Source organism: Hirundo rustica, chromosome 7 (genome assembly GCF_015227805.2).
Source record: "Hirundo rustica isolate bHirRus1 chromosome 7, bHirRus1.pri.v3, whole genome shotgun sequence".
Classification (NCBI taxonomy): domain Eukaryota; kingdom Metazoa; phylum Chordata; class Aves; order Passeriformes; family Hirundinidae; genus Hirundo; species Hirundo rustica.
In genome coordinates, this window is record NC_053456.1 from 31,228,738 (window position 1) to 31,249,478 (window position 20,741).

General features: G+C 38.3%; 1 protein-coding gene across 9 annotated transcripts in view; it reads right to left on the reverse strand.

Moving 5' to 3' along the window:
• GULP1 (GULP PTB domain containing engulfment adaptor 1) overlaps positions 1 to 20,741 on the reverse strand; it is a 168,337-nt gene that overhangs the window by 23,914 nt on the left and 123,682 nt on the right. For 8 of the 9 annotated variants that reach the window (XM_058421266.1, XM_040069097.1, XM_040069085.1 and 5 more), the window contains 5 exons: positions 17,460 to 17,531; positions 8,232 to 8,330; positions 5,910 to 6,047; positions 4,453 to 4,569; positions 4,016 to 4,108 (listed from right to left, as the gene is read on the reverse strand). In XM_058421266.1, the coding sequence (XP_058277249.1) occupies positions 4,016 to 4,108; positions 4,453 to 4,569; positions 5,910 to 6,047; positions 8,232 to 8,330; positions 17,460 to 17,531 (519 nt within the window). The remainder of the gene's footprint in view (positions 1 to 4,015; positions 4,109 to 4,452; positions 4,570 to 5,909; positions 6,048 to 8,231; positions 8,331 to 17,459; positions 17,532 to 20,741) is intronic. The other variant, XM_040069095.1, reaches the window with a different exon arrangement.

Here is a 20,741-nt window from a genome sequence, read left to right on the forward strand (position 1 = left end):
GTAAGTCATCAATTTGTACCCATTTTGATGTGAAGGATCAGCAAATTAAAGGTGTTTTTAGTAGTATGGTCTTCAAAGAATACATTCACAACTACTACCCAAGAACTGAATATGTGAACACAGGGCCAACTCCTTTTAGAGAAGTAAATCTGTCAGCAAAGCCACATATTGCAGTCTAGCCTGGCACTTGTGAAACTACAGACAAAATGTTTCTGAAACATTTTGGAAGTAAAATAGGATCTGAATTTTAAGTCTTGATAGTATTGCATTTTATCCTGAGCAAATGGTTTTATCTCATATTTAGCTACAAACTTATTTGCAGTGACAACAGGAAGTTAGAAAAGTTTATTTCAAATAACAGCCTGGATGTATCTAGTTAGAAATGAAACATGTTGAAACTTTTTTTTTTATTAAGTTATCCCTCCATAGTTTAAAGATGCTCTCACATTCTATTTTGTTTTGATACTGAAATGAAAACAGGAAATGTAATTGGGTCCTGCTTGTGGAACAATGATCTGGGAATCAGGAGACTGAGCTGTCAGAAAGAGCAGAATTGGCTTGTCTTAAAAAAAAACCCAAAAAAAAAAACCCCACCCCCCGCCAACCACACAAACAGCAACGTCAAGGGTCAGTGATATAATTAAAAAAAAAAAAAACAACCCTGCTGCACTTCAAATTTCCCAAAGTGTTTTCTCCCTTCTTCATTTCAATGAAAACTAACGGGAAGACTAATGTGTCTAGAATGATTAAAGACACCAGAATCAATGCACTTCAGAAGCAGGAATAAAGAAATTCTAGGCTGGCACTGCATGCAAATGGTACCATGGCTTCCCACTTGAGCACATCTGCAAACGTTGAGAGAGCACAAACAGCATGCAAACAACCAAATACAAAAGGGAAAGCACAAGGTATGAAAATCCAAGGTGCTGTTTAAGCACAAACAGAAGCAACTTTTAACCATCTGTAGTTGGCTTCTGAAACTGAACGTTTCTTTCCAAACCGCTGTGATGCCAGTTAAAGGCTTGTGTTCTTTTATCACACTAGGTGTCAAGGGTCAAGGCTTAAACTTTTCATTGACCACTGAACAATCCCTTCCCTAGACCTGAGAGCCAGACTCCCAGATGAGGGGCTCCAGCCGTAAAAGATTTAAAAAAAAAAAAAAAAAAAAAAAAAAAAAAAGAAAAAAAACCAAATGCTTATTATGTCTAAGAAAAGCATCAGAAAGCTGTTCCATGGCACTGGCATCTCTGCATAATTCAACAGTGTGATACAAAATATGCAAGAAAATGTAAAACTCATAGTTTAATAAATCTATTCTAAATCACAAGAACGACTATCTTATGTTGACAGCATGTTATAATGCCAAGATTATCTGCATGGAAGGAAACTTTCCCCCATCCATCCAAAAGTGCTTAGAAAGGGGCTCAAACAAGGTGTTAACCCCCATGCTGGATATTCAGCTTCATTTCAGCTATTTTATTTCAGAAAATACTATCAGCAGATCTGAAAAATTTACTCTGACAAAATAATCACAATATAGATCTGTTATTTAATTTTGAAGACAGAGCAGCAGCAGGACAGGTATTTTTAGTTTAAATTCAGAAAAAATCTCCAATTACTTAGTTTAAAAACTAAAGGGACCTTTTTCATTACAGAAATTATGTGGAAATAGGGAGAAAGAAATTTTTGTACCACTTATTTTTTTCTGACAGGAATTGAGACTTTGCAGAATCATACTTGAAATTATAGTTGATTTGAATGAAAAGTGAAAAAAGTACTTGTGAACTATAACAGGTTGTTAATTGTCTTATGAATTGTTTGCAATTTTGTTCCTTCATACATATTTGTTGCTCACGTAGTAAAAAAGGAGATAGGTGTCACCACATTCACTGATATGAATGAATCCTTTTAACAGACTCAAACTGCCCTAAAAATATTTATGCTTCTTTTTTTGAATTTACTACAGAAACCTCACCAGTCCATTCCTTCATTCACTCCCAACCTAACAGTTGCACTGACATGGAGTTACTCCTACAGCAGCACACTTGAGAGCTCTGATTTACCATCTCCACAAGATCTGGTTTAGAAAGGACCTGTCTGAAAACTGTCCCTTAGTGAGGGGCCAAAGTCGATAGTGCTTGGTGGGAACTGCTGTGGGCCCGGAGTTGAGAAAGAGGTTTTCCAAAAAATGTGCTTGGTTTTGTTTCATTTTAATTTTTGGCTGCACAACTGATGGAAGAATCCTGTGAAAGGAAAGGAGCTTAATCCAAACCCCTGCTTGAAGCAGGATCCAATTAGCTGAGGCTGTTGAGGACCATGCTCAGGGAAGATCCAGCATCTCCAGGGGTACAGAGAGCTCCAGCCTCTGGGCATTCTGTTCCAACACTCATCCATTTACAGAAATCTTTTGCGTCAGAATTGATACAGATATTGAACAGGCTCTTAGGTGGCTCTTACTGCAATCTTAAACGTTTGTGACAGGAAATGTTTGGGGTTTTCATTTTAAAGATTAAAGAGTACATAAAGCAATAAAATAAAACTGCAAATTAATAGCCATCAGTGATTATTGAAATTAATTAATTAATATCAATAATTATCAATATAGTGCTATTTAAGCAATATGCTTATCCACTGTATCAATAGTAATTAACAATACAACCATCTAGAGGGCGAGTTTACAAGTGGCTGAACTTTGGATCTGAACTCTTTAATATGGAATGCAACATCATTGTCTTAAAGGACACAATAAATCACAAACTACCGGATATTTTTGGGGCATCGTTAATAATTTTCTTTAATTTTTTTTGCTTAATGAAATGACAAAGATGTTTAATTTAAATGAAAGAAAATAATTGATTGCAATGGATTTAAGAGCCTATTTACTTACATTCAATTATGCATTTAGTTATCATATTCATAAATAAAAATAAACTGCCATTCCAATTGAGGAAAAATAAAAGATGAAAGAACTGACTAGCCTGATATTAAATCTAGCATTAAAATTGATTACCTATCACTGAATGCTTTATAAGTGAGAAGTTATTCATAATTTAAAATGTTCACTGCGGTGGTTACAGAGTATTTATAATTTATGATGCTCTCTCCTCTAAGCAGATTTCAGTGAAATGAAATGGCAGTCTCTCATGGGGACAACCATCTAAACAACATAAAGAGTGTACAGACACTCCTGAGAAACAGTCAGCACCACTGCAAATATGCTTTTACACTGCCCACATTTTTGAGCATCCATTTAAGGGGAACTGGTGAACATTCGGGGCAGAAACAAGGCAGTCCAAAATGCACAGCTAAAAAGCAGTTCCTCTTGTTCTAAGGTTTTGCCACAGATATATTAAGAGATTGGATTTACTTTCACTGCTGCCTAAAGCTGTGCAGACGGAACACACTTGTAAGAAGAGGGGAGTCATTAGGACCAGACTGCAGTGCAACCTGCATTTTTGGAGGTCCTGCCCGGGTGTCAGGAAGTGCCAGCCAGCAATTCAAACAAGCTTCTGTCCTGATCATCTGTAGGAACTGCAGAGCAGTTGGAATTTCCAGCGAGGAGCCCACCTTTGCTCCTCTCTTCCTAGCACCCAGCGTCAGTTCCCAAGACCTAAGGACTCCTCGGCAGGCAGACTGCAGGTTGTGAGAAGCCCCCAGGCAGCGTTTAGGAACCAGATCCTTCCAGTGCAGAACTGTTTTTCACCCTCAGCTGGCACATTCAGTTCCCTACTCGAGTGAGCATTTACTGTCCTTAGGCAGCAACAAATAGGTATGGAAGGGCCACAGCTGGAGAGAGTGCAATTTGCACTTCTGCTGGCTCGTCACATCACTGTCAGTTCCACACTGCCCTTCAGCAGATGTGGTACTTGATCACTGCATGTTAATGGCAATCTCTGGGAACAGCAGATAAATGATGATCATAACGTGATTATAAACATGATTATGAACATAATGATCATAAAGTGATTATAAACACAGAGTGGCTTCAGACACGAGAGTTATGTCGTGTACTTACTGGAGATGCGTGTACTTGTGTTATTCTTAACTGGTTTTCCAAATCTTGAACTTTATTTTTCAGTTCTGCATTTTCAGTTTCTAATTCTTGGATCTACAAAGCAAGTGGTCATTCAACAGCTATTGGGACAGTCACAGATTTCAACAGCAGCATTCACTGAGCATAAGTTTCATCAGAGATCTGGTGATTTAGAATCAAGGTTTAACGCATTAAAACATAATTAAATTTCAGTATCCTCCATATTTCAACCTTGCTTCTAAGTGTCCTTGCAGGACAGCAAAACATAAAATATTCTTTAACACAATTTTTTTTTTTTTTTTTAACCTTCACAATCTGAGAATAATGCTGGAAATTATGCTTCCATGAAAAGCAGGTAATACAAATACAGCAGCATGCACTTTTATCTCTTAAAAAGAACAACATAGTTCAGAACTTACTCTTTTTTGTAAACCTGCAATTTGTTTCCTTGTTTCAACATCTTTTCCTCCGGATTCCAGAAATTTCCTGTAAGCTAAGTCAAATGCTTGACCAATTGTTAAAGTTATCTCTTCCGCCTTAACATAAAACATAAGATTGAAATTAGTAAATTAGGAATATCTGCTGGAGCTCCTTTCATTTCAGAAGATCACAAAGTACTTTATACTGTGTATCACATCCAAAGGCTTTGCCCCAAACACCATAAAGCCAACACGACAAAAAAGCACAACAAGCACCCCCCAGCAAAATACCTTGGCAAAACACTTAGAAAGAATGAAAAAATAATTTGGATAAAGAAAGGGGACCAGACAGTATAAATTATGTCTTCAATTTCCATAAACACAGACACCATACTGCACAATGGCTTTTCCTGATGATTTCTGAAGCAAATACAGCCTGCTCAATCATTAAATAAACTCTCTTAGATTTAATAAAATAATGTTTTCATGCCAATGGTTATTTTGACCCCTATTGAGTTTAAATCTGGATTTCAACACTTATTTTAGTGAGTACTATAAAAGCTCACTCAGAATAGTGCAGGCAAGTATTTATCTGCCCTATTATTTTCAACTACATATATCCAGAAAAAAAAAAATCGGCAGCTTTTGCATTTGTGTGTGTAAAGTATAATAATTTACTGTTTCTACGCTGATTCATATGCTATGGTATGATGTATTTATACAGTCAATGCAGAATACCTGTGTCAAAAATGACGGGAGTAAAATAAGCCTACAGGAAGCTGATGGAGGACACCAAGGTTTCAGAAACAAGTGATGCCAGAGGACCAATAAAAGCTGAACATACGGATACACCACTCGCTTAGAACTTTAGCAGAGAAAGTAAATACAGAAAGGAATAACTGTTCTGTCTCAGCAGAGAATGTCAGTGCTTGGTGCAATGAGTTGTCTGGGAGTGCTTTGTGGTGTTAAACCTCAGAGATGTGGCAGGGAAAGGGGCAGACAAAGAAGGGAGAACCTTGCTGTGATAAAATAATTAAAAACCCCAAAAAACAAGCAACACACAAAATCCCCAACCCTAAAACCAGAGACAGACACATCAGCAGAAAAGCCTGCAGGGTTATCTCAGCCCCAGAGTTGCAGTAATCTTTGCAAACAGCTGTGCAAACATCTCAAGCCTGGTGGGATGGAGCCTGTTCTCCGAGTATTGCAGATGCTTCCCCCAGGATGTTGAGCTGGGCAGCAAGAGAAACTATCCCAGAAAACCACCTCCAATCACTGAAGAAAAAGACTGTCCCTCCGTTCAACGCATCTAAGTTGCAAGACACCCTAGTGGCATGCAATATGGAGCCCCAGTTAAGAGGCGGGCTGTCTCCTATGAACCATCCCCACCTCGTTTCAAGGCAGAGCCATCAGCAGCTCAGTGACCTCGAGCCCTGCAGAGTGCCCCGAGTACTTACACACTTCTCACTGTCAAACACATAGCACAGGTGCTTATTAGATTCTGAGTCTTTGCAGATGAAAGTAAATATTCTCTTGTCAGTTTTGTCATCAGCACAAAAGGATATCCTGTGGAGCTGACAGTTGTGCTGGACCTCCTGCACACAAAGAGAAAGGCAATTGTTAAGAAATTACTGCACTCTCTTAGGATAAAGATGCACAGAGGAAAGCTCTGGATTTCCTCATAAGAGCGGGCAAGCTGCAGAAATGTTTTTGAATCTCCCTTACTGTACATGAGAGCACCCAAAAATGGATTTAAAGTGTAGCAGAAGTTAGCAAACTCATCCCCTAAAAATACTCTTGCTTTTACTGAATGTAAATAGGAAGTTTTTATTTGGTCAGCATTTATCTGGAAGTGTTTATTTGGACAGTAATTTCTGCTCTAGAAAATTGATTTTTACTGTTGCCTTGCATCCCTCTGCAATTTATTTAGGGCCTGATTACATGAAATAATCTGTTCTTTTTCCAGAGGTACAACATCTTTAAACCTCATCACCTCCCAAGGTTTGTTAAAATGGATTTACTAAAATGAGTCCTTTCTTTGCTACATTAAATATAGAAAATAGAAATAAAATTATTTTCCTAACCAAATAAAGAAAAATAAATCTGACATACAAATACTTGTTTACTTGAGACACCACAAAAGCAGCTTTTAAGCATTATTATTTGTATATTTTTGCTACTGTATTTAATTTTCCATTAACAAGCAAGTTCCAGCCATTTAAAAAGTTGCAATGGCAATGCTCTTCAGCTGTGAGAGCTGGACAAGACTGAAATGAACTATCTCAACTATTTTTTTTGTTGTTTTTCTTCAACAAGTCTCCTCTTGGTATTTTATTTTATTTGGCTTATTACATGGGAAAACACTATTTGCTTTAAAGGAAAATATGTCCTTCAGATTTGAACTATTATCTATTAAAAAAAAAAAAAAAAAAGAATCTGGTGCAGCGCTGGGGTTCCCAGTTTGCTATAAGCCCATCAACAAGGCCATGCCCTCTCTGCACACAACCACACAGCCAAAAAAATGCACTCTATGGGCAACCTTCTCCCCTTGCCCCAAGTGAGTGCATTTTCTCAGTCTTTACAGCTGTTTTGAGTATTCTATTTCTCCCATGCCCCAAATCTCTGTCCTGTGGTAGCTCTTTAACACACAGAAATAATAATGTGTGCTTACCCTGGCACTAGGAGGTTTACAGAGCCATATAATTATGTTATATCGTTTAAGGACAGAACGACTTTTCTATAATCCTTTTTTTGGACTGCCAAGGTCCTGATATATGAGCTGGCCTCCTGTGCCTACTGCCATTAATAGTCACTACGTGCCTAAAACCCAATATTCCTCTGCAACATACTGAAGTGCTTTGTTTCTAAAACACACTGCAGAAAAGACTAATTAGTGCTGATAATGTGAAATTGAATTTCCTAAAGCATTTTATAAATGGTGCAAGAAGAAGGAAAACTCGATCGAAATTTACATGCAGCTACAAGAAACTAAGTGGGGTAAGACAAAAAGACTGCTCACAGTTGATTGCTGCTTGAGTTGTAATAACATTGCTAAGAGATTAGAATGTTCCTACTCCCCCAGACACATATCCCACAGCTTTCTGTTAATCCCTGCAGGAAGACTAAGATCTTTCGGCATTTCGAACTGTTATTTTAAAACAGTTTTTGCCAGGATATGGTGTTTAGCATCCCCATCTGCCCTATGGCAAAAGGAAGATGTAAAAACTCCAGTTAAAGTTGACATGGGATATTCCGTGTCCCCTCTGCTTATGTATGAACTGTTGAGTTCTGGTTGTGTAAGGAGCCTGAAGTAAAAATGGGCTGCAAGCCTCTGTAGCTTTGAACTACAGCTACCATTTGAGAAAAGGCACTACCACTGCCTGAATGCAGCAGTTACTCCTCAATTAAGAAGCAGAAACAAAAGGACCTTTCAAATTCAATATTTAACATATATACGGAACGGTTTTTATCATATGCAGTAGCAACATTTATTTAGCTCATTGTTTTCATATTCCTCAAACTTTAAAAGTCCTGCTGTGAAAGGATTAAAAAGATTGAATGCCACATTAGCTAGAGTGTCTTCAGCACCATCATGTACCTTCCTGGGAGGATGTCACCCAGGTGTTGTAACAGAATGTGATATTTTAGAAGGTTTTTTTCCATCAATAGAATGGCTTTTGTTATAATACTTTAAAAAATACAAAACAATGAAAGCCTTAAAACCAGTGAAACAAATATTTACTAGTTCATCATGAAAAAACCCCATGTAAGTTTCTTACCTTTGTTTTTGGATCCAGAATTTTCACGCCATAGATTGAGATTTGTAACTCAACTTTGGGCGTCTTTTGGCCTTCAGATTTCTTGATATGCCTCGCAAACTGAAACACAAAAAGCACAACAGCAATCACATTAAAAGTAAGTTTATTTGTTTTTTATGAATTCTCATTTTTTCTCAACTCCCTCCACCTGAAGTTGTTTCCTTCCTTTTTCAATAAGCTTCCCATTAACAACACTAACTATTCCAAGAGTCTCAGCTGGGCACAGACCAGCATTTCCAACTCTGCACTATAGAACACTCCTAAAATTCAGGAAGAAGTATTTTAAAATTACTTAGCATGTCCCCCTGAAATTTTATCTGCTTTTTATGCACTTAATCGAAGATTTTGCGTGACATTTCTCTGAGAGCAGCAGAAACATGAATACTTCCAGTTTAGCAGCTGCCTGGTTGTTGAGCAGGGAGCATCAGTGTGTTTTCCACATCCCACTATTTCTAAAATCACTTCCATACTTGTGTATGGAAGGTACTTCCAGATACTCCTTTAGGATATCCCATCAGTCATTTTAAACAGGGTCAATTTGAAAGCACTACAGTTGTCAACACCTAAGAAGTACTTGATCTGTTTTATTCCCAGAATTTATCTGCCTGGAGCACACTAGATGATGGTTAGACAGCACTTTATATGACTGGGTTGGGTAATATGTCCTATCCAATATATTTTCCATCCTTTTCCATCTTCTTTTCTATACTTACCTTTATCTCTTTCTCATGAACACTGCCTATAAAATCAGCACAGTGACTCAAATTTGTTCCTGCATCAAATTAAGAAGTGCCCTAAATTTGGGTAACTTTCTTAGCAAATGTATATGATTGCTCTGTACTTTACTCTGTTACCAGAGCAAAATGTTGCCCTTGTAGTACCAAGACTCTGACAGCCTGGAATGGCATTTTCAAATGCGGAAATAAGGATGACGATCCACTAAAGGCCAGAAGTTGGACTCTCTGCTTCAGGGCTCTATGTTTGAACATGTTTTTCTCAACATTCCCATTCAAGAATAAACTGGGTGTGTAATTCCCCATCAAGACAAATTCTCTGTGTCAGAAGTCAGTGTGGACAACGGCTTTTAGTGCCATCAAGAATCTAGGGTGTCACCAAGGGTGCTGTCCTATCAGACCTGGAAGACACAAGCCTGAATTGCCTTGTGACTGCGAAGTGCTTGGCTGTGGCCAACTGACATCTCTCCCACAGATTCTTAAAAACTCTGATTGCAGTTAATTATCCATTTAAGTGATAGCTCAGGGTTTGCATTTTTTGCTCTGATCCTTTTCCAACTAGTACTTGGAAAATCTTCCCATAACACAAGTGCTTTACACAATATGACTGTCAAACTCTTATTTCATTTTGCTTATGGGCACCTTCATTCATGGAAAATTGTTAACTGGTTTGGAGAACCACCCTAAAAGCACAGAATGAACCTGTTTTTCCCTTCCTCACAATTTTATTCCTCATTTTGAAGGCGCACTTATTGGACTTTCAACAGCTAAACATTATTTTATCACTAATCCTATCAATTTCACACAGCAACAGGACTTATCCAGACACTTCATTGCTGATTAATGCATCCCAATAGCTGATAAGTATCACACACTTGGTAAAACAAGCAGCAATCTCCACCCCCCAAAAAACCCAAACTATCCCCCATCTAAACCACTCTGTGCCATCCTCAAAACCAGTTCTTAAATAGAAATGCCTCTTTTGCATTTCAACATCTAGAACTGCTGCAGGCACTGGCCAAATATTTTATAAAGTTCATACAGGAGAACTTACTAGTGCAAATGAATTAGTTGAGAGTCGGGAAAATATAATTTCTAGTTCTCCCTCTTCAGCATCATGTATATACCTCTTGCAACGTGTCCTTTTCCCATCCACCCGCTTAACTCCAAGCCTGTGTCTTGCTATATATACTTTTAATACACATTAATCTCTGTATTTTTATTAAGGTGACCCATTCCATAGGCATCTATTAATTTTCTTAAAAGACATTTTATAGAAAATAAAATTTTAAAAATCTTAATTGCTGTTTTACAGCATTTTGGCCAACATCTGTTGACTTTAAAGGGCAATTAAAATTCACTACAGAGAAAAAAATGTTTTATTTGATAAAAATCACTCATTAAATCACACAAAAATCTGTCCTAAATTTTATACTGCAAATTTAGCCTTTTAAGTCTGTGCTTAAAGAGGAAAAAGAGAGGGCAATAATTGCTTTATTAGCATGGATTATTTTTTTTTTCCAAGATGAATATAAAACCTAAAGTGTCTTTAGATAATTTTCAGATCATGCATTTATTCATTAGCTGCACTCCACCAGCTTTCCTCTCCTATTTGTAATTTCCCGATGTCCCTTCGTTGGGTGGGACTTTGATGATGTGTCATCCCTTTTCTCGGTACTCTGCTCTTGGCCAGGTTAAATGGGATGACTACAAAATCCAGAGAACACCTGTACAGCTTGGACATCTCGATTCCCAATGTTCTCGGCGGTGCGCAGAAAAATGCCCATGGAACAGATAATCCTGGGGCACAACTCAGCCGGAAAGAGCCTGCAACTTGAGCAAATCCTGACCTTTTGGAAATGTCCCCATGCAGACAAGCCATGCACGAGTATTTCTGTGCAGTAGTGAAGAGAAAGCACAAATAACATTTGATTTTACTGCATTAAACTCATGGTATGTATTGAGAGTGATGATGGAATGCCTAATTTTCCAACAGCAATCATCTCAGTCTCAAGCAACAGCTACAACATGAAAACAGTTGTAGTTTTTAAAGAAAAGAAGTTTTAAAGAAAAGAAGTTTTAAAGTAAGTGATGCGAATAACTTGCACAAGTTTTAGAACAGCTGGCCAAAGCGTGCTCCAAGTAGTCAACACTTAGAACACTGAGGAAGTTCCAGAAGGCAGTTCTGTGCCAATTCTAAAAAAAAAAAGGATGAACAAACTGACCCTACCACGTCTCCACTCTCAAAAAGCAGAAATCCAGTTCAAGAATTACAGAATTCAAGTGAGATGAAATTAATGATGATCAATATTTTACAAAAAAGGCAGCTCGTCCAAGTAGACAAAGCATCTGCATTTTGTATGCCATTATATTTAAGAAAGTGAAGCAATAGAAAGAAAGTGTGAGTTAAGTTAGTTACATTAGTCTCCAGATGTAGTTATAAACAGGAAATTGTCATTGGGAAGATATGTTTCTAATGTATTCCAGCAGGGTTTATTTCTTAAGCATGACATTAACTGAACAATGACCAGGAGAAGAATAATTACCGATAAAATCTGCAGGCAGAAGAAAATAAGAGTGGAAAAAAAGGGGAGAGAACTAATAACCCTGAAATCTAAAATCATTACAGAGGAGGCTTGCAGACCACAAAGACTGATGAAGGGGCAAATAATAGAGAGATCTCTCATCAAGCAGAACACCACAGATTGGCATCCCAACAGAGCCCGCTGTTTTCATACAAGCAACCCTGCAAATCCCACACGTGGCAACAAACTTTGGTTCTTGGAAGACTCCCCCGTGAGGAGGGAAGAATGAAGTCTTGATAACGTGGCAGGACTTCCACTAACTGAGGGCCTTCTCATGAAACCAAAACTGAGAAGGTATTTCCAAGACATCCTTAAGATGACAGCAATGGCCGCACTGCATCAGCCGCTTGTGAGAAAACACGGAAATGTTGTCTGCTGCGGGTTTCAAAGGCAGGAGGATGTCGACAAAAACTGAGAAAAAACTCACAGGAGATTTACCAAAGTTAGCAGAGGGCTGGAAAACCCACTTTAAGACAGTCTCTAAAATCAAAACCAGGGCAATGGTGAAAGAAACCAATCACAAAATAACCCCTTCCATGCAGATATCCAAACAAATGAGTTTTTAATCAAAGATTTACTGGGTACACTGAACGGCACACAAAGATTAATTCAGCAAATACCTGCCAGTTCCTTTCTTAGCATTTTTCCTGCTCCCTGTCCTGTGCAGTAACAGATAACACACAGATACTGATCAGCAATTTTTTTATATCTGACATTCTCCAGAATGCCACATCCAGCTACCTCCCAAACTTGTGCGGGGTTTGAACAGCACATCCCATCGCTGAGTCAGGTATCAGGAATTTTCTCTTTTATTTATATCTAATCATTCCTTCTACCTAAGGAGGGCCCCAAGGGACCTCCAGACCTGGGAGATGTACAAACATTATATTTTCCTATCAGCACACATTTGAAACCGAGTAATATTTGTATCTCGCAGAGTAACAAGATTATTTAAGAGGGTAAAAATCCGCAGCCTCCCATTGGCATCAAAATTGAAAATGATATAAAATTATAATGAATCACAGCATGGCTTGGGAAGAGACACGAAGGGCCAAATTCTTAAACTGTTAGTTTATACATATAATGTTCTCAGACACGAACACCAGGTTTGGTCCAGCTCAGTGGGATGGGCTACTTTGTGTTCAAATGCTTCAGGATTAACATTATATTTTCATGGCATTTTTAGGGAAAGGAACAGATACAAAGAAATCTATTTTCTGTGGTTTAATTTAGCTTTAAAAAAAGAAAAAACCACACATATATTTTGTAATTTATCACAGCAGCAGGGGAAAATGCACACTCTAAGAGTCTTATTAAAATTAAATTTGATGTGTTTATGCCTCAAGTCTTAGTAAACCACAACCAGAAAAAATGCCACGAGTTTAAAACAAAAAAAAAAAAATTATGCTTTCAAGACAGCCAGGAACTGGAGCTATAGAATTAATTGCTAAGACTAATTATCTCTATATATCTATAAATCAATTTCAGCCATGCAATTGAAACTATGTGCTTCTCTTTACTACTTACACCTCCCTGCACAATTCAAGATTTAATTGAGAACAGTTGAGACATCAAAAGGGAGATGTTCCTGCAATTTGGGTGCTAAGCTTCGTCCCAGGGAAGAGAGGTTCAACTCCTTCATATAATGCAGACAAACCAGTGACAAACCTGACATAGTACATCACATCTTCAAAGAGCCCTGGTTTAGGGCAGTGTTGCTGGATAAGCTGGGAAACAGCTTTGTAACCTGTCTTGGGGAAGATGATTTTCCACCTTTTTTTCCATTACAACATTCATTATAAGGAAACATGTCTGAAAAAACCCAACAGGCTCCATTTTCTTTGCAGTGCCTTCATGTCACCCATCCAGTTGGTCACGCTATGGTCCAAACTCTCATGGACATTTGATGTGGGCATAATGAAATGACAGCCTCTGAAAAATAGCTGTCAAGAGTGTAAAGGATGCTGATATGCAAAATTCAATCTCTCAATAATGATCTGGGCAGGGAATAATGCCATCCAGAAGTGTATATCTATGGAATAGGTTGTATTGTATTCTCCAGACACACACTGAACTGAGAGGAAGGCTATCCATCTATTGCCCACAGTGCAGAAGACTGTGCAGTCTTTTATTCCATCTCTCACTTCCCAACAGATTTTTTGTGTTTTGTTTTATTTGGGGGTGGCCTGGTTTGTTGCTGCTGTTTTGAGATCTTTTGGTTATTTGTCTGGTGGCACGGAGTTTTGGGGGTTTGTTGAGGTTTTTTGGTGGTGGGGTTTTGATTTTTTTTTCCTGTTTGGCTGGTTCATTTTGGTTGACTTTTTTTTTTCTGTGGGGGGAAGGGCAGGGTTTAATTTTTAGTTTTTTGAGAAGCAGGGTAAACAGGCATTTTCTTATTCAGCTCTACTCATCTGACTTGCTTTGGTCTTCAGGATGTCCTCAACTGAATCTGAACCACAAATTCTGCTTTCTGCAGTACTTCAAAGAGAGCAGTCATGGCTGGAAGGCTTGGCTGCAAATCTCTTTATCCCAATATTAAAAGCTTCTCTGTACTCCACCCTCCGCTTTCTTTTCAACAACAAATGAAACTGAGCTTTAACACAGAAGGGAGGTCAGAACAATATCCACGGATGGTCCTTTAAGGGCAGCAGCAGGACAGCATCTCTGCCTGTGTGGAAGTGTGTGAACGAGCACTCTCCACTTTGTGTATCCTTAGAGGTCAAGGACACGATGAAAAATATTTCAAGTGGTTTCAGAGTGATTCATTCTATTTGCATTTTGTCTGGTCATCTCCACTTACAGAAGAAAAGTGGAAGAAAAGAAGGATAATGAATTGAAAGCTGGGAAAATGAACAGCCTTAAGTTTGGCCCTCACAAAAACATCCCTCGGAAGACTCTAGAAGAATCAGCCCCAAACTCAGTTGTTTATTCTGGTTTCTCCCTAACACTCCTCCAGGAAGCTTTCTTACCACTGCTCTGGTTATGCTGCTCCTTCCATTTGTCACACTGTTCTTTCTAGCTGTTCTCACCTCTGGCAACCCTTCTAACACTTTATAAGAAGGATCAAATTCATTCCTGCACTCTGATGAAGAAGTTTCAAACTTCAGTAATCAAGGAAAACAATTACTTCACTCAATAAAATAAAGTGTGATTTGACAACATGTAGACATTTGAGTACCACAGGCATGTTTGGATACAGCACCTGGGCACCATGTGCTTTAGTTTTTGTTCCATTCTAGAGATAGGTTTGACTAGAAAACTTGAAGGAAAACATGGTTTGTAATAAATTATGATAATAGTTGACCTTATCTTACAAATAAATAAAAAAACACGTTGTAAAACATTAGTGTTCGACTTTCTTCTTCCTCCTGCAGTACAGCTCCAAGCACTTGGAAAACATAAGGGGAAATCCCATCCCATCCCCACTGGAGGATCCTCTAGAAAAATTAAACATACTTGCTTGGAAAAAAGCTATTTTCTAATTGCAACTGTCCCAGAAAAATTGTCAAGAAAATATAAAAGTCATATTTGGGATAAAAGTACAATGAAACATCAAAGAAGATGTTCGTCCAAGATATTTTACATTTCTATAGAACATCAGCTCCATCTGCTGGGAAACATCAGTTTGTGGAACGGCAGCTGCAGTTCCTGTGCTGGGCAACCCAAATCTCTGTGCTGAGCTAAGGGCTTTTGATTTAGAGAAGTAAACAGTTGTATATCAAATCTTGACTCTGACAGTTTGGTGACACGAGGGCTTAAGAAAAATGCTTTCTGGTGGCCGTGTTTCATGCTCTGCATATCACTGGAAGCACGTGACTTCAAAAGCTTATTAGAGTGATGCATGTAACCTGTAAAAATAGCTCCAAACATTAGGAAAGTGTCAGTCGTTTTTCTGCTAGCTATTAATTTTAGTTAAAAAAAAATTATGATTAATCACAGTTCAAATAAAGGAAATTCCAGATGATTAAAAACTATAACTATGGCATCAGAAGCTACATGTCTTCTAAAAACCCTCCAACCCCCAAACTACTTTATATTTCTTCAATATTTCTTTCAGTATGACATTAGTTTTTCAAGCTGTTTTAACTGCTTAAAAATTTTCAATTAGCATTTTCTAAAAACAAGCTACATTTGTGTGCTTAATAAAAAGTCCAGTACCTCTAGGTTTCCCTTCAAAGACTACAGATGCACAATGTCAGTCTTCAAATGAGTATTCAATTAATTGAGGATGATTTCAAACATAAAAGCCTTTCCATTGCTCTCTGAATTCTGTTCCAAGATTTTTGAAGTCCTTCCGAAAGTCATATTTATTTACTTTGGAAGTTCTCTATTAAACTTTTGATTATGTAAGATCACATGCAATACTTGATATCTAAGCTCCAAAATTCCAGACTTGAAGAAAATAATGTAATTCTGGCAGCAACCACTCAGACTTCTATCTCCAAGGTGGTTGGCTTAGAGAATGTGTGTAGAAAGTTAGAGAAGGGATCTACATACTCCAGTGACACCATAAACATCAGCAGTTATTTGAAATCCTTTTTTATGGAATCACAGAATTCAACCCACTCAAAGCCTCCTGTGGTCAGTGAGAGCCCAGGCCAGCCTGAGGTTCCAGCAATGAGACAAAGACATTCAGGTTTATTCAGGAGTTCAATAAAACACCAGTGAAACAGAAGCAAAGCTGCTCCATAGCAAGATATCACTGTGACAGATTTCTGCACAGATCTAATTTCGCTAGGGGTATTGGAATTTTATAAAGACAAACTACACAAGTGCACACAAACCCACACATTTTGTTTCCACTGATAGAATGCTGCAATGCTTAAAAAAAAATGATCAAACAGCCTAAAATGCTTGAAAACAACTAGTCAATAATGACTCCAACTAACTGCAGCACAATAAAGTCTTTTTGGCACAAAACACTCTAAGAGCCAACTAAATAAATCCTTAAAGGCAGCTATACTATTTTGGTAGAGTGAAAAAAACAGCAAAGAATGTGTTTCAATACCTTAAGAAGATTACTGATCCATCTTGTAAAGATGGCATTCCCAAGAGAAAATTGAGCCTAAAAAGCTGAGCTACATGAGTAGATTCATGTTTCCTTTCTGCATTTCTTTGGTACGGTAATAGCACAATCAATTTTTTCAATATTGACTCCCTGTGTTTCCTGCACATTTCCAAGGAACTTGTTTAAACAAATAATGAATAGCCTGCAAAAAAAATGTTATGAAAAATGCAATAGTAGGGAGAAAGATTTCTACATCTAAGTAAACTGAAGGACCAATAGCTCAGAGCAGCTAAGCATGAAGCAGTGCAATTCCACAGGAACAAGGCAGTGAAGTGACCTGGAACAATCAGCATTCCCTGCCCCAGCTCGCAGAGTCTGAAGAGTTCTGAGCTCTCCAGCTCTCACTCAGCAGTCGAGGCAAAGCCACGGTAACTGAAAACAACCCTCCACAAGTCATTGCACTCAGATATTTTTAGTTGTCCACCAAGTCCCTTGGTGCCCAAGCATGTGTAACCAAGAGGAAAGTGCAAAAATCTGATTTTCTCAGCCATAGCTGGGGATGGCAGCTAAAACAATCCTTGTTGCTTGGTTTGTATTAATGAAGCCCTAAACAAGCCCAAAGAAGAAGCATTACCCATTGAAGTACACTATAAATATTTCTGAATAATTGCATAATCTGTAAGACAACTTAATACTGTACACAGCAGAACACCTGACTATACAGTCATGATAAGGAAGAACCTACAGACTTAAGATATTAGTAAAATCAACTACTTCTAGAGCCAGTGAAGTCACCTAGAAAACCTAGAAAGTGTCTTAGTTGGTTTACAGTACATTCCACTTGTGTTTTATTAATTCTTACCTTTAATTTTCTAACAGCATCTCTTACAACTTCTGTGCCTTTGGGCTGCTCCACTTCTGTGCTGCCTAGAAACTGAAAAGATTGTGATTTGTGAGCAGTAAGTTATGCATTTAAAGGCCTAATCAACCTGAGTAATCTTATTTTCCAATTATTTTCAAATAGCATTTTGGAGAGGCAATTGTTTCAAGTAGCTGATAAAAAACCTTCACACAACTATTTCTAATCAAGAAAATAACAAGAATTAAATTCTATACTAATATTAGCATTATCAAAATTGACTTTGAACAAACATCCTATACAAATCTGTAAATTAGAGGTTCAAGTACCTTTTTCCACAGGGAAATTACCACTTTGGTAATAAATCTTTTTTAGAAAATAATGAAAAAAATGCATGTAAGATACAGATGGAAGATACTTCCCATTCATCAACACGAGCCAGTCATTTGGACTATGTCACTAAAACATTCATACAAGATGTAATATAAATTAAGAGAACTGATTTTCCTCTCAGAGCTGCTTGGTAGAGTAACCTCATAGATTTACAGGAGCTAGGCTCCAGCTTATGTAAAGCAAGAGTCATATTCAAGTAGTTTCTATTACAGTTCATATTTTCACCAAATAAGGTTTTAATGAAAACCAAACACATATATTCACGTATAAAGCATAATATTGCAAAGGAACCTTATTTCTTTATTTGTACACCGAAATGCTTTTATTTTCTGTCCAGTCACACTTACCTTCTACTGCAGTGTTACAAAAGGTATGATAATCCTGCCTGAAACCCATCTGTGTAATACACAAATTGATTTTCTCTTGTGCAATTTTCACACCAAAGTACAGTTAAGTCACACCACATAGATGTATAAGCTAAAATTACACTAGGAAAAGAAAACCCTCCCTTTTTTCCCCCAAAGTACAGATTTCTGTGTACCATGACACACAGAGGCATGTAAAATTTTGGAGTCCTAGCCATTTTGAAAGGAATTTAAATGTGCCAAGACACAGACAATTTAAACAGAGTAACTCTGGAGTTTTTAATTCTATTAAACCTTCCAAACACACTTAGTGCGGACAGTGTTCCCAAGGTACTCCTGCAAAGAAGCTGTGCAGCTCCACCAACCATGAAGCCTCGTTAGGCATTTGCTACTGACTCTGAGACACACGACGTATACAACGTGCCACCTTGAAAACAACGGTGTGTACATCAAAACACCACGCACATCTGCTGCCAGCATTCCCTACTGTTGCAGTTCCCCAGCCAGGAGACCGACGGTTTGGAATAAGAGTCGAAGGCTCTGCTATTGATTTGATGTCTTTCACACAACATCTCCAATGACTTTAGACCGAGGGGGTGATCTTGCCTGGAAAAGTGATAGCTGCACAAAATGCATGTAGAGAAGGAAGAATGATTCTTGGACATGACGGATGCTGCACGTGGCAGAGACATAAAGGGAAAAATGAGTAAATATGTGTAAGTAAAAAAACCCCCGAGCAGTAGGCAAGATCAGATGAGAGTCTAAGAGGAAGGTTGAAACACCAACATTACTGGGTATCTGCACATAAGCACACTTATATCCATCAAACCTGGCAGAACACAAGAGGCAGAAGTATAATTGCTGTAAGTCTGTGAGCAGCTCAAGGTACATGGTACACAGAGCAGGAACCCTGCAGAAACACAGGAAACAAGAGCTGCAGGTGTGCACAAGGCTCAATGAGCAGAGCACAGGTCACTGCTGCCCATGGAGAAGCTGCCAGCTGAGCCAGATGCTTCATCCATGGCTGTTCCTAATCCTCGTGCTGTTTTCAAACTGGCAGTACCAGTATCAGGGTCAGCAGCCCAGGACTGCTCAGTACAGATTTGGGGCCAGGCCATGGGTGGAACTGGGTCACTAACACAAAGAGATGCCTCAGGTCATGCTGCCTCACCTGCAGCTGCTTCTGCAGAAGGGCACAGAGCTGCCCTGCATTTTTTTTATTTACTTCTTCCATCCAGATGACTGGGCTCTGATAAAGCTAAGAAAGAAACAGTCATTTCCCCATAACTCTCCTCCCAGCTCTCTCCTCTGCTTCACAGTCCAAGAGGGATGAAGGTATCTTTGCTGTATTCAGTAAATCCCAACAGCAGACCAATCTTTCCACAAACAGTACCTTCCACAAATACAGTTTTCCCAGAGGCTTGTACCTCATGCTAATTCACATTACTGCCTCAGAAAATGTAAGCATCAAATTAAGCTTCTGCCACAGCCGGGGAATCTGTTAAATGTCACTGAATTTTAAAGCTTATAGTAATGTTCCCCAAACCAGAAATTACCATTTATGATCATGGAGGAGAGGAAGAAGTAGACTTCTAAACAGAAAGATAAACTGCTGAAAGCACTTTAAAAGACTGGCAAAACCTGAAGAAAAACTTTGTGTTTGCTCAGTAAGTTACAAAAGGAACAAACAACCGAGACTCAGAGAATATAGAAACACCCTGAGTGTTATATCAGCATTTATGGAACATAACCCACCACAATTCCGTAAGTCATTCACTCTCTTCCAGATGAGTGTTGGTTTTGACATTAAGCATCACCACCGAAATTTCTATTGCTCTCAGCAGTTTTGAACTGGATGTAGAATTAAAGTGTGTATATAATAAACTATTAAGCACCGTAAAATATAGTAAGGCACATTTAATCCAGATATACAAAGAAGATTTTTAGCTTAAGTGCTAATACCAAGAAAAATTACAAGGCTATACTATGGATTGGACTGCTTGTATCTATTTCTAACTCTTTTAATTGCAATTGTACTTTTTTTTTTTTTTAATTCGGGTGTGTTCAAATTGCTTACACATTTCATGCTTGACCTCCTTTCTTAATTTCTTGGTAAGAGTAATAAAAAGAAAACCAGCAATTAAGGGGAGATACTTTGAATATTTGTATTAACCGGACTGTTCTGTTTGGGGAAAAATATAGACAGAATGTCAGACCAAGAGAGGTTTGTAACAGAATGACTATGCAATAAAGGCTCAACAAAGAGCAAATGTTTTAATGGGAGGCTTTTTATTGCTTGCTTTTTCATCTGTTCTGTACCTTTTCCATCTCATCTATCATAGTTTTGTGTTTCATATTAGGTGCCAATTACTGTGGCATTCCTCATGATAGTTAAGCTAAGCAAACAGGCGTATTTGCAAAGCTGGGGCTCCAGCTGCCAAGGTCACCGTGCCATTTGTGCAGTCCCTGGCACAGCAGACACGCTGCCACCGGCGTTTCTGCAGGAGCCTCTAACAACTAACTCACC